Source organism: Candoia aspera, chromosome 17, assembly GCF_035149785.1.
Source record: "Candoia aspera isolate rCanAsp1 chromosome 17, rCanAsp1.hap2, whole genome shotgun sequence".
Classification (NCBI taxonomy): domain Eukaryota; kingdom Metazoa; phylum Chordata; class Lepidosauria; order Squamata; family Boidae; genus Candoia; species Candoia aspera.
Window position 1 is genome coordinate 5,742,199 of NC_086169.1, and position 14,673 is coordinate 5,756,871.

The 14,673-nt window shown below is 47.4% G+C and overlaps 2 protein-coding genes across 2 annotated transcripts in view; both read left to right on the forward strand.

The window, feature by feature from the left end:
• Positions 1 to 14,673, forward strand: part of TAGLN2 (transgelin 2) — a 288,943-nt gene that overhangs the window by 121,059 nt on the left and 153,211 nt on the right. The gene's annotated exons all lie outside the window — the stretch shown is intronic.
• CADM3 (cell adhesion molecule 3) overlaps positions 1 to 14,673 on the forward strand; it is an 81,478-nt gene that overhangs the window by 54,244 nt on the left and 12,561 nt on the right. The window contains exons 2-6 of the mRNA XM_063317196.1: positions 7,079 to 7,219; positions 9,465 to 9,617; positions 10,808 to 10,945; positions 11,790 to 11,960; positions 14,239 to 14,329. Of these exons, the coding sequence (XP_063173266.1) occupies positions 7,079 to 7,219; positions 9,465 to 9,617; positions 10,808 to 10,945; positions 11,790 to 11,960; positions 14,239 to 14,329 (694 nt within the window). The remainder of the gene's footprint in view (positions 1 to 7,078; positions 7,220 to 9,464; positions 9,618 to 10,807; positions 10,946 to 11,789; positions 11,961 to 14,238; positions 14,330 to 14,673) is intronic.

Below are 14,673 nucleotides of genomic sequence, written 5' to 3' on the forward strand. Positions count from 1 at the left end.
AGCTTGGTGGTTTCCCTGCAGATGTTTCCCTATCAACCTCGGCAGAGTGGAGTTTGGGGCTGTTTATATCCAGGAGCTTCCTCTGGGAATTACCTTTCGTGGTTTAAAACTTGGGAGAAGGAAGTAGCAACTCCCCCACCCCCACCCCACCCCCGCAAATTCCTGAAGCCTATTCCTGAAGATAGTTTTCCCCCTCTAAACCCAAATTGGTGAAACGGAATTGGGGCTGTTTGGCTAAATGCGATGAGCCAAGGAAATCTCTTGCTCGTTTGAAAGAGAGGGAAAGAGAAGAACCGCCATTTCCCGCACACCCCCTGGCCTTTCTGAGTATCCTTGATTTCATGGGATGGGAAGGGCTCTCCTTTGCTGCCCCCACGTTGTAGCATGGGAGGGTGTCGGTTTTTATTGCATAGGCTGGCTGGCTGGCTGGGGAATTCTGGGAGCTGAAGTCCAAACATCTTAAAGTTGCCAAGGTTGAGAAACACCGATCTAAACCATCAACCACTGAGTAGTTCCTTTTCCAGCATCTCCTCAACATCTCTTCTCAATACATGTAGTCCTTGCTTAATGACTGTTCCTTTAACGACGGTCCAAAGCCTTGGAAAAAGTGCTTTACTCACTGTGTTTTACTTTACTGTACTCACACTTATGACTGTTGCAAAACGTTGCACCATCCCCGCAGTCACATGATGGCAATTTGGGCACTTGGCAGCTGGCTCGCATTTATGACCAGCTGTAACGTTCTGCAGTCACTTGATCACAATTTGCAACCTTTTTTGACAGTTTCTGGCAAAAAACGCCCATTGGGAAAGGTGGATTCACTTAGTGATGTGGCAATTCACTTAACGACCCATGATTCACTTAATGATCATCGTAAAAATGGTCGTAACATTGGGTCCAGTCATGTAGTGACTCGCTTAACGACCACATCACCTAACAACCAGTTTTCCAGTCCCTATTGTCATTAAGTGAGGAGTACCTGTACATTTATTTGCCCCTTCTGGGTTGTGTTGACAGCAACTATCTCACCCCACCCTCTCACTCCAGCCCTCTCTCGCTCAGTTTGCAGGCCCCACCGCCAAGTCAAATGCTGTATGAAAATGAAATCTTTCCTTCCACTTCCAGATGGAAACCTGGTTTTCTGAACAAATTTGGAGAGTTTATTAAAAAAGAGAGAAAGAGGAAGCCAGTCTCTCTCCCTGTGGAGAGAGAGAATTGTAACATGAAAGAGAGGATGTGTACGCACACACACCGACACACAGACTGCCACTCTGCAACAAAATAAGTGCACAATCACCACCTTCCACCCAGGAGAATTTCCAACAAAATTACCTTCTTCTTTGAAAAAAAAAAATTCAAAAGCAGATTCTCTTTCATCAAACTGAATGAGAATGGGAGTGTGGGAAAGCCTTTTTTCTCCCCCGCACACCATTCCTCTTCAGCGTGACAAAGGCTATAGAATCACTGAGTTGGGCGGGGTCTGGGAGGTCATCCATTCCAACCCCGTTCCATGCAAGAAATCCAGTCCTGCAGCATTCTCTGGAAAAGGCCACCGGGTTTCTGCATTAGGAGGTTCACCTGATGCTCTAACAGCAGCCTTAGTTTCAGTCGGTGTACTTTGTGAATTCCTTCTGTTAACATTAACAAGAAACAAGTGGAACTTTGCTTGAGAGCAAATTTATTATGGGGTGTGCTCCACTTTGCGAGATTCAGGATGCATGTAAGCCCCCACAGATGGCAGTGGAGAAGCCAGGGAGATTAAAAAAAAAAAAAAAAGGCCAGAGGGAAATGAAATGCAAGAGGTGCAGTCAGTGATAATTACTTATTGATAGCAAATCTTCACAAAACGATCATCCTTGCATTGATGAGCTGATTAATTGCATGTCCTGAGATAAGAAACCTTAGCCTTTATTTTTAATTTATGAGAAATAGCCCTAGAGCTACCAGTAGATTTTAGCTTGATTGTTCCATGATAAAACAGGTTTTTCTGCTTTCTGGGGCAACTACATGGAAGCCAGCAGAACAATGCCTGGGTTCACACAGCATGTTTTTAACCACACTTAGTGACTGTACTCACACAGTGTTAAACTTGGTTAGCTGTACTCCAGATTGGTTGGTGGCGGTTCCTGTGCAAATCCAATCGATTTGATTGATTCATGGTTCAGTAGATTCTGTGAAGTCAGTAGGTAAAGGTAAAGGTTTCCCTCGACGTAAAGTCCAGTCGTGTCCGACTCTAGGGGGCGGTGCTCATCTCCGTTTCTAAGCCTTGGAGCCGGCGTTGTCCGTAAGGACCTGTCCATGGTCATGTGGCCAGCATGACGACTCGGAACGCCGTTACCTTCCCGCCGAAGCGGTACCTATTGATCTACTCACATTTGCATGTTTTCGAACTGCTAGGTGAGCAGGAGCTGGGACTGGCAACGGGAGCTCACCCCGCCGCGCGGTTTCGAACCGCCGACCTTCCGATCGGCAGCTCAGCGGTTTAACCCGCAGCGCCACCGCGTCCCTATATGAAGTCAGAGAGTGGGTGAAATATCGGGTTACGCCTGTTGTGCAAACACAGAGCGGCACCCCGGCTGGCTTGGGGATGCTGCCATTTCTATGTCAGTTGGGCGTCTAAGGATGAGGTTGGGAAGGATGTGGCGGAAACACACTTGGCAGTTTCCATCCTTGAGAGTGGTGGGGAAGCAAACACAGAGATGCCACCCCTGGGGCAGAAGCAGTGGATTTTCAACCACACCAAGCAAGATGGGAGAGAACCCAGCTTGTCTTGCAGAAACCTTCATGCAGGCATGCATCAAATCCATCCATCCATTCATCCATCCATCCATCCATCCATCCATTCATTCATCCATTCATTCATTCATTCATTCATTCATTCATTCATTTTATCTGTATACTGCCGAATCAGTAAATACACTTGTGTTGAGAAAATATGCTTCTGAGTTGAAGTTCTGTCGGTCTGCCCACACTCAACACCCACTCCAAAGTCCCTGTGGCGAATGTCAGTACGTCCTTAATTCTGATGCACGTTACCCTGGGCTCACATCAAGCCCAGGAAAAGGGGCTTGCTTTAACGAGGCCCCGACAGGCGCATGCCCTGTGCACCGTCCACCCCGGCTCCAAATCGCTCGTTCGGCACCGTGCCTTTGTAGAGCCGAGTTTAGCAGGGAACAAACTGCCTCTCCCTGTGGGAGGTTGTAGCTGCCCATGGCCGCCATGGCTGCCATTTTGTGAGAGGCTCTCCATAACCCATCAGCCTGAAAAAAAAGGGCATCTAGATCTCAGTGGCTTAAGCTCTCTCTGTGGACTGCTTCCCATTTAATTTCCCCAGAGAATGGCCTTCCCACAGGCAGGAAAGCCACGATCCTCCAGATGCTGGCAAACTCTACCTTTTCGTGATTACGGACGGCCAATAGAAAGCCAGTCCTTTCTCACCCCACGGTAGGCAACAGAAAAGGCAGGCTGTGAGTTTGGTGCTCAGTGTTGACGGATAAAAACTGGAACAGGCACGGATGGATTTTTTCCTTGAGTAAAGCCTTGGAAAGAGACCCTGGAAGTCAATACTCAGCCAATATCGGAAATGCAGAGACAGAACGCCCTCCTTTGCACACCAAAAAGGGAATCTCAGAAAGTCTTGTCGAAGTCTCTTAATAATGCAGGAAGGACCTTGGTTCAAGGTGATGAACTGCAGTGTAGCTGTTCGGTAGGTTTACAACACAAACTTAATCGTCTTCCCGAAAATGGCCTTTGCACTGGATAGCCGTGTGGGTTCTTTCAGAATAAACATGACTTATTTAAAAAAGAGAGACAGCCTCGGCAGGTTTATTTTTACGGTAAAAATAAGAAGTCTCTGCAGGCGCCCACCTCCTGACTATAAAAGATACTTTTGAAAAATAGAGAGGAAGTAGGAAGGCCATGCCTCACAAGAACAGGTCTACGTCAATCCAGGAATGTACAGGTAGTCCTCAATTAACAAACATTCATTTAGTGACAGTTTGGACTTATGACCGGTCCTCATACTTATGACTGATGCAGCATCCTCACGGTCACACAATCACGATTTGGGTGCTTGGCAAGCAGTCCACATTTATGACCATTGCAGCGTCCCGTGGTCGGGTGATCGCCATTTTCAATCTTCCCTGCTGGCTTCTGGCAAGCAAAATCAATGGGGAACTGTGTGATCTGCTTAACGACCATGTGGTTTGCTTAACATCTGGTGAGTCACTTAATGACCGCTGCAAAAAAGGTTGTAAAATCGGGTCAGATTCGCTTAATGACTGCTTTGCTTAGCAACTGAAATTCCGGGCCAAATTGTGGTTGTTAAGCAAGGACTAGCTGTATGTTGGTTCTGCTTGTTGATGAGGATTTGGCCATTAATTCTGGGGGGCATTTAGGTCTCTCCCCCTCCTAGCAGGGAGGTCCCAGGTGTCCTCAAGGTCCATTCCTGCACCACTGAAAGGGAGCAACAGTCAGACCCGAGAGTGGAGGATACGACGGGCCAGTGTTCAGACTGGCAGCGGGCAGTTTCCTCTCCTTGCCTAAAATGCTTGTGCAGGTCTGGACTGCAAAACCTGCAGTGTCCCCACTCCAATTGTTTTCTGTGCCGGGAGCAGGGAAGTAATCAACGTGAAGCGTTTGGAATTGATTGACGGGGCATCCTGTCTTATCCTTCCTTCTGTTTTGGAGGGTGGCCCTCGGCATGGCCTTGGCAGGCAAGGCTGTGGTGGTTGCGCTCCCGGGCCACACACTTCCCAAACAGCCCTCTTAATATAAAACTCCGATTGTCCTAGAATTGTGTCCCTCGCCGTTTAAGAAACAAGCTGCTTCCTTCTCTCTTTCCTCCCCCTCCCTGGGAGGGGAGGGGAGGGGGTGGGGGGAAGCATCCCTTTTATTGTCTTTATTAGGAGAAATATTGAAAGCTGTCAAGGCTGGCTGGGAAGGACGGGAGCCGCAATCCACGGAGCCATTCAATGAAGAGGATGTTTATTATGGGGCACCTCACTGCTCAGCCCGCCGCGCCTGCCTGCCGAGAGAACGCGGCTTTAATTGGCAGGCCTGCTGGGCTGGAGAACGCAAGCCAAACAGAGGGGTCGCAAAGGGCTCCAGACAGAGCGCAGGTAGCTCGCGGTAGCTGCGGACGTGGAGAGCATTAAATCGCGGGGATCTGCCGCCGAGAGAGCTATCAGTGGCTCGGAGGAATGACAAGTTGGGCAGGTGGCACCAGCTTTTAGCACGCCAGCTCAGGGTGCCAGCCAGGATCCACGACCCACCATCCTGTCCCCTCCACTGTGGTTAAGCCAGCTTTCTCTGGTCACGGAGCGTGCTCATTCCGATGGTCCCCCAAGTACCCACATCCGCATCTGGAAGAGAGAGAACTTGGAACTGGGACATGCAAATGAAGGAGTGGGGCTTGTTCAGACGAGAACTGAGCGCCTGCCCGGCTTCTCCTGGGCACCGCCGCCGCCGCGGGCGAGATCACCTCGGGCGCTAGAAAAAGTAAAACGCCCTTGCCTTTCCTGAAAGCATTCTGCAAGTCTCTTCCCACGGGCGGTTTTCATGTTTATTTTATTTTTTCTTTTTGGCTATCGAATAGAAACAGGTTGCAAGGCTGAATGTCAACAACAGCTTGCTCTTTTGCTGCCCAGGGAAGTGGGGGAAAGGAAAAAGCAAACAGATTTTGTCCTTTCCTGCGACCATCCAGATTTTTCTCGACCCAGTTTTGGACAGAGCCACCCCACTTTGCTGTGGCACCACCTTCTCCTTGTTCAGCTTGAGCCAGAAAGATTGACGGCTGCGGAGCGACAGACCCTGCAAGCGTGTTTTGAGCAGCGAGGAGGCAGTGCAGTGCAGAGCCCGGCTCTCTTTCCATGGCAACTAAAGTGCAAGAAAAGGGGGTGACTTCTGACAGCAGAAGGTAGACAGCTTAACAGCGGCATAAGGATTAACTCTTCGGGTGACGAGAAGACAGGAGGGAGAGGAATATGGCCTAGTTTCTCACCTCCAAGGATTGAAGGATTTCTGTCGGCGCAGGGAGCTTTGTAAAGACATCTGGCTGTACCAGAGGCAGGACCAGATGTGGCAAGGTTGGCCCTGGGCAAAGGAGCTCCAAGCCAGGAACGGGTGGCAGCCGGTTGGCAACTGAATCTTGCTTTAATCTGGTTTCTTTGACCGCAGCTGAGGACTGCAGGACATTGGGGGACCCTCAATTCTTGCTGCAGAAGGGCATGGCTGGGAAGCCTCTTGCCCTCCCCCCCAACCTTCCTGGCATAGGACCCTTCCAGCCCGCCCAGCGAGGCTTCGGGAAAAGTCCTCCTAATTCAGCAATTTGGACAAAGCCTTACGGCACCCACTTGCCTGAATTCCTTGGCTCGCTCGCCGCGTCATGTGGGGTGTTTCTGAAGCTTCCGTGTGGGGCTGATTGTCAAGGGCTACTTCTGAATAGCAACATGGGGGCAGCCGGACTGAGACAAGGGGCTGGTTGTTTTGGGGGCGGGGCAGGCAGCAGCAGAGGCTCTGGGCTTGGGAAGTCAGCCAAGAGAGGTTTTTTTATTTCTCCAGAGGATGGACTGCTGTTGGGGCCGAGCAGAGCCGAGGAGGGAGGCGCTGAGGGGCCGTGGTAATTTCCTGGATTAACAAGGCGGTGCAGAATGTGCTGAGTGAAGACACCCACAGCATTGGGGGCGGGGGGATGAAATGCTCTGGCTCGGAAATACAAGGGGTCAACAGTGAAAGGATGCTTTTTATGTTTTGCTGGGGCTGCCAAGCGAGCCAAGTCTTAGTTCCTTTGCTTCCTCTGGTCACCGGGGAACTATTTGCTGGAAGCAAAAGGAAGTGGTGTGTGGCTAGCCTCAGAAGTTGACCTAAGGTTCCAGTCCTTAAGACAGTTAGTTAAAGAGGTAGAGCGACTGGCACTCACCCGGTGCGAAAATTCTGCTGGTTGAATGAAGAGGGAAGGAACAAGTGTAGGTCAGGGGAACAAGATCCTGGGAGGGGTGCACTGAGCCCAGCTGGGCATGCAGACTTCCCTAAAGCTGTTCACTGCCACTTGGCTAATCTCCCTTTCGATTTCCTGCAGGAAGCCAGCCCGTGACCTCAGATGAAGTCGTGGTAGCGGGTTCAAAGGTGATCCTCTCCTGCAAGGTGGAAGATCCAGAAGATTCGTCGCTCCAGTGGTCCAACCCTACTCAGCAGACGCTGTACTTCGGAGAAAAGCGAGGTAGTGCGCCGATTTCATCACGGCCCAGCGGCGGGAGGCCAGCAGCTGTGGCTACTGCGGGTGACAGACGCCAAATTTATTTACCATGATTTATCAGTCCCATGGACTAAAATCCCGACTGCAAAAAAAAAAACACAACACTGTAGATCGTCACAGCCGCCAGTAACAAATGCAATTAGCTACCAGCCAAATCCCACCGGCTCAGTTTGGAACCAGGCTCTGCAAATTGAGCTTCTGTTGTGCTTCTTTATATTTCCTGGCATTTTCACCTATCCCTTTTCAGTGCCCAAATCTGCCTTCAGACCCTCTTGACGTCACTGAGGGGGAAGTAAAATCCAGACGCCTGTCGGAAAATCTCAGCTAGGGCCCCCACAACTCTTTGTGTCAAATAAGGGAAAATGGGGCATTGCCACAAATAGGGATTTCTCCTGCCTGGGAAACGGAGATAAGGGACAAACCTTGAATATGTCTGTTTTCCTGCTCACCTGGGGTGATTCGAAATTGCCTCCAAGCGACCCACATAGCATTTTTTTTTCCTCAGTGGGAATTTGGACGATTTCTTTTCTCCGTCTCTAAGCTATTAATATGCCACAAACACAATGCATATTATTTGTTTATTGTTGATATTCTATATTTTCAACATCCCCCTTCTTCTCACTACAGGGGATGACTAACAAATTTAAAATGCAGTATTTGAAACCTTTCAGCTGTTTCCTAATTGTCTGTCTGTCTATAATAACCCCATTCTAGCTCCATCAGTCTGCAGCAGCAGCAATCTGTGTTAAACCCAAATCATACAGCCTCCTCCTCCTCACTACCAGGGATGACTAACAAATTTAAAATGCGGCACTGGAAACCTGTGTTAAAACCAAATCATACAATTTGCTTAAGAGAGCCAAAATCAATTTAAATTTTTTTAAATCAAATCAAATTTAAGAATCAAATTTAAAATCAAGTCAAATTTGAAATCAAATCAAATTTGAAATCAAATCAAATTTAAAATCAAATTTAAAAATCTTGAACATTTTTTTTTTTGGTCTGAACCGTAAACGAGTTATTTTGGATGACACACATGCATCTCATATGGTCACATGTGAAAGGCATATAGTGATTTTATATGTCCGTATCTGCCATTAATAACAGTCGTATTTTGGGGCTATCCGTACCTTTAAAACCATCATACCTTGCTTTGGAAAAAAAGTTTAGAAGGAAAAGTGGTATATAAATAATAATGCCATATATCCAAAGCCTCTGCCCTGTTTCTTTTACTATGCCATCAAGTAGGATGTAGATTTGGAACCATGACCATGTATATGCCCGAAGTTAGGCAGATTAAACTTCCTTCTTCTTCTAACCAACATCAAACCAAGCTAACTATGTGAGAGCATTCACAAATGCCTTTTGCTTCAGGCTTGAGAAAAAAAACAGCGGTGCGCTTAATTTCTTGAATTGCAGAGGTGTTATCTGAATGTGATATATGATTTATTGATTAACACTCCAACCCTATAAATCTAAGGGGAAAGTATATTGATTTTCATATGGTAAATGCCAGGGATGTCATGTCATGTCATACTGTTTTTAATAGTATTTACAACGTTCTTGATAGCTCGTTTTCCTCTGTTTTGATTTGCGGCGGGGGGGAGAGAAGCTTGTTTTTGCTTCAAGCTTGGTCCCTTTGTTTTGTTCTGTTTGCAGCAACGGATGCTATAGCAATTCATTGAAGCAATGGCTTGCTAGTTCCAACTTTTGTTTGTTTATTTCAAGCCGTGAAGATGAATGTTAGGAGAAAGGCCGTTTGCAACAGCCAGGGGGCCGTCTCCTAAGGAAGTGTCATACGGAATGATTTGTAGTATTTTCCTCTGGAATTCACACCAATACAGGTGGCTCTGAGCAATTTTCGATCTCTGCCTGCTTCCTTGGCCACAAAATGTTCCTTAAGCACAGACTGACACAGATTCACACATGCAGCCAGAGCACGTGACTCCATCCAGCACATATTTTCGCTGCCATCTTCAGCGATTCTGTGGAATCGGGTGTGAAATTCTCTAGTGTGCACAAGGGTTTTGTGCACTTTGCGGCTTTTCCTGGTTTTATATTTTAGAGGAGGTTGACAATCTTGACGTGGGTTGCGTTTCCAAGTTAGGAGAAAAATCTAAGCTTTTTCAAGCTGTTGAAAACGGTAACGGAGATGCCTAGGATGGCCCTCTCTGCCACTTCTCTAAGTCAGCCTTCTTCCTTGTCTTAGCGCTGCGAGACCTTCGAATCCAGCTGGAGAATTCGACGTCCAACGAGCTGAGCATCAGTATTGACAACACAACTCTGGCTGACGAGGGAGAATATACCTGCACGATATTCACCAGGCCCGTACGGACTGCGAAGGCGATGGTCACCGTGCTGGGTGAGGTGAAGGGGTCAGTGGCAAGCCATGTGCAAAACAGCAGGGCCTGTTTCCAGAACGTTTCGGTCTTCCCGAGTTCCCGGGGCGGACCCCATCTGGAATATCCCAATCATATCTCGTTCCGGAAATACCCTTCTGAAAACAGACACTTGAGCTGCAAATTCCCAAGGGAAAAACGGAATGTTGCGGGGATGGCTGAAATGTTCCAGGAATGGAACCGCTGTTTTGTACATCCTGAAGGCAAGGTTGCTCTTGGAGAAGCAGTGGCAGTTAGGGAACCTTTAATAACAAGGCAGGGAAGATGACATCCCAGGGCAGAGCTATAATTTCACCCCAACCCCAAAGGCATTATCTTTTCTGGGAACGAACACCTCAGAATGTGTCTTCCCTGCTTGTAATCCCTGAAGTTGGACCAACTCCACATTCTGGTCCTCACAGATTTCTGATGTCTTCATCCTCTCCCTTTGGGTAAGATGTGGAATGGCCAAGCAGCCCCAATTTTAGGAGCTCTGTCTGGGAAGACTCCACAGATGGATTTTGTAGCCCCTGAATTGGCCGGGCAGGGACTTAGGGGAAGACACCTCACTTGAACTCCTGCCGCTGAATCAGACGGTCCAGGGGCTGGCATCCCTACTGGGTTATAAGACAGTAGCAAGGCAGATCCTTTCTACCCTCTCTTGTGGAGGGCAAGGGATCACTCCACCTCAGAGACCTGTCTGGATCCTGATCACAGAACCTCTATAGCTGCATTCGCCCCATGGTAATTGTAGGATGCTTTGTAGATATTTCCACTGAGTGAATGAAGATCCACTAGAAAATTGGGGGAAGAAGATCAGAATCTTCTCCACTCCCACCAGGGAAAAATGTGGGCTGGGCATCCAGCTGGTTTGGGTTGATTTATGGCTCAGAACCCAGGAGCCTGGCACGTGGGTTTTATGGAAGCATGGGTTTCATCCTGCAGAGAACCAAGTAGTACCATTTTCTGCCCATTGAAAATCACAACCAATGAGGGCTGATGATCTTCTTGTATCCAACCCCAAACCTTGGCACATCTTAGAGTTGAGCTTCGGTGGCTGAGGAATATACTGCTTTGCCACATCTCAGTGAAGAAGGCAGCCCTCCCTGCTGTCTGGGCTTTGCTGGAATACTTTAAGCAAGTCGCTAGTCCTCATTGTCCTCTTTTCTTGCAGGAATCCCACAGAAGCCCCAGATCTCTGGTTACTCAGGTCCTCTTAGGGAAGGAGATGTGGCTCTGTTGACATGTGCCTCTTCTGGCAGCAAGCCAGCTGCACAGCTCAGATGGAATAAGGGTGATAGAGTCTTGACAGGTAGGAACCCAAGAGGGATGTTGGATTGGACCATCCAGTTTGTTCCCAGGTGTGGTCAATGCTTTAGTGAAGTCTTCATGAAATTGAGAGAGATGCCTCTACCATTCAGTATTCAGAGATAGACTGCATTTGAACATGGAGGCACAGATGCTAGGGTAAAGTTTTCCCCTCTGGTTTGGCTCCCTCTTTCTTTAAAGCCCGTTAAACCAGTGATCCTTAACCTGCAGTATCATGTGGCCAGGAGGTCTCTCAGTTAATTATCTCTGAATAGTAGCAAATTACATGCCAATAAATAGCCACTTATTTTGTTGTGTGAGAGCTTACAGGTTACCCTGCAGGGCTCAAGTTTCCTGACATTTCTTAATTTTAGTCACGGACCCTTGCAGTCTTCAAAGAAATCATGCACACAGGCAAAAAATTGAGTTGCCTCAGTCGCCTTTTCCCTCCCTGTCCACCTTTCCTTTTACGTGGCGTTTTTCTAGACTCTAATCTTGAGGTGGTTTTGCGATGGTGATGGTGACTCTATTGCAAGCTCCCCTGAAATATGGAGAGGGGGCAAAACAAGCTTTGAATAAATAAATGGCGCTCTTGTAATTTTGAGTCCTGGGGCAACAGAAAATCGCTGGATTAGATCTTTGTTCCATTAATTCGAAGGCAGGTGATGAGCTGAACCTCGTTAAGTCAGAAACTTCTTCCAAAGTGGCCACTTCTGGAGATATCGTTTAAGCATTGTCTACTTTAATCCAGAATCTTAAAGGAGGCATTTTGACGGCCTTGGTATCTACGTCATTCCACCCCTCATCTCCTTTTGCTACAATTGTGGTTTGCTTTCTCTCCCAAACAGGCCGGTCTTCGGAAGTATCGAAAGATGCCAATGGAAAGACCTTTACCGTCACCAGCCAAGTAGAAATTACAGTTGGGCAAGAGGATGACGGTGCGGACGTCACGTGCACGGTTGATCACTCCTCTGGGCAGATCTCTGAGAAATCCGCCTCACAACGCTTATCTGTCTTTTGTACGTGACTCTGGGCAACGGGGGGAGACAGGGGAAATGTACTTTCTGGATGATGCTAGAAGCCCATGACTTGTTTAAAGACTTGCAGATTTATTACAGTATCAGTTCTAAGGCTACCATATTGTGGTGGCAAAGCTTTGGATGGCCACTAGAGGACAGCAAAGAGATATGGAAAACACTAACTCCTCTCTGCCACCTAATGTCATTTCAGTGGTGGTGCATTGGATTTCCAGAATTTCCAGCTATCATAGAATCAGAGGGTTGGAAGGGACCTTGGAGGTCTTCTAGTCCAACCCCCTGCCCAAGGCAGGAGTCCTCATACCATCTCAGACAAATGGTTGTCCAATCTTCTTTTGAAAACCTCCAGCGATGGAGCACCCACAACTCACCCTAAGTCCTGCCAGCTAGATGTTCCAGGAATTGAAGTTTTCCACCCATATTTGAAGATCACTCTTTTGGGAAACACAGCATAGGCCTTCTTGGACTTTCTTTAACTGCACAAAACATTGTTCTAGTTTATGCTCAGCCGTGGTTTGGAGGCTTCTGAGCCAACCTTATGAGATGACCAGACTAAGCACATTACAGAAAGAGGAGTAGCTAATCCACTTTTATTGTTGACACCTATGGACCTGTTACTCAGTTTTTAAGTTTGCAGAAGCAGAGGGTTGGAAGAGACCTTCAAGAGGTCTTCTAGTCCAACCCCTTGCCCAGGGCAGGAATGCCACTACATTTTGGACAACACTTTGGCTTGATCGAAACGGATTAGGCTGTTTGTGGTTCAACGTGTAGGGGGAACCCAGTCCTTGCCTCAAAATGTTATTTCACTAGGCCACCAAGTTAAACTTCAGGATGGTTTTGTCTATTTGGAGATTTGACGTTATGTGAACCTAATTCTTGGCTAGGGTTAATCCAGGTTTAAGTTTAACATGTTCTCTGAAGCTAGGCATTGTCTTCTCTTCCTCCTAACATCCTTCCTGGTCTCTTTATTTTTCAATGTCTTCATCTGCCTGGCATATTTTACTTGGTTTCATTCTTCCACACAGTCTTCACCCAAAAGAGCTTAAACTAACCAAACTTAAGCAACGTGCAAGAAGATGGCTCCATTCAATCTTGGTCATGTGTGATTTTTGGCTCAACAAGTGGTACAAACCCAACTGGTCTGTTTAATTCCTGGTTCACTGTATAGTACAGTGTTTTTCCACCTTGGCAGCTTGAAGATGTGTGGGCTTCAACTCCCAAAATTCCCCAGCCAGCCATGTTGGCTGGGGAATTCTGGGAGTTGAAGTCCACACATCTTCAAGCTGCCAAGGTGGAGAAACACTGGCATAGTGTGGGTTAATTTGGTAACCACGATAAATTTGTTGTGCAAACAGCCAATACCTTGATGCTTCATGAGCCTGAAACCAGTTTATTTCCTTCTCTGTCGAATAAGTTACAGAATTCTCTCTCCCCTTGTCTCTCTCTTTAAAATAAACCTCCATGATCTTTATATGTTTGATGAGCATTGCAGCCATGAGTCTTTTTTCATTCTCTTTCCTGCTTGGGTCAGATTGTTGTCATTTTTCATATGCCTTCAGTTTCCAATAAATGTGAACAGTCTGCAGGAAAAGGGAACCCGTAATTTATAGAAATAAAATAGCAGTTAAGGTGTTGGACTAGCACTGGGGAGGCTGCGTTCTAGCCCAGCCTTAGCTACAGAACTTCACTGGGTTTTTATCTCAGGGCTGCCTGCCTCACAAGGCTGGTGTTGGGGGGCGGGGATGAAACAGATAAATAAATAACACTCAGAGAAAACTGAAACAGAGCCAGGAGACAACCAGCAAGTTAAACGAAAATTAAGTAAAACTTGTAAAAGAAAATTAAAGTAACATCTAGAAAGAGGTAACATTGGGTACAGCAAGGAGCCCTGAACTCAGTCCCCCCCCCCCACTTTTTTTTTTTTTAACCTCCATGATCTTTATATTTCTAAGGGGCATTCTTGAAATAAAGATGGTGTGAGAGGCAGGTGCTTTGCTTTTCAGCCTGTCACTGTCCCACCAATCTTTGTTTTAACTGAAAGAATCTTTTTAAAAGTTCAGGATAGAAAGAACAGGAAGCTGGGAAATGCCAAGGAAGGCCTCCATGATACCTAGGACAACTCTGTGACTCATCGCTGGATTCTGGCGTCTCCAGTAAAGGACAATAAGCCCGTAGAGGTCTAGCCAGAATAGTTAATGTAGCTGGAATTGCAATGGTGGCCACTGATTTTCCTGTATCCTCTTTTCCCTCCTCTCCTCAGACAAGCCAACAGCAAAAATTGAACCCAGGCCAGAACATCCACGGGAAGGGGACAACTTGGAGCTGCACTGCAGGGGACAGGGGAATCCGATGTAAGTTCCCTTTTCTCCCTTGAAATACAAATTTTCTCCGGCTTCTGCCCTGCCTCTCCTTCCAGGTTTGTTGCTGCTGTTCTTGGAGGGAACTCAGCGGGTGACTTTTCAGGGTTCTCCCCTTCGCTGCTCCTTCTACAGCAAACATGGAGGAGGCTAAGGCTCTCCTTTGTTTATTTTCTTTTTTTTTCACTTGGACACCTGTCACGTCCCCACTGTTTGGGGCTCTCCCTGTTGGAACCTGTCCGGGACTGGAGTTCAAAATTAGAAGTTTAGCACACAGGACTTTGCGGTGATGGGGAATCTTTTGGGAGGAAGCGGAGGGCTGCTGGGTGATGGTGCCA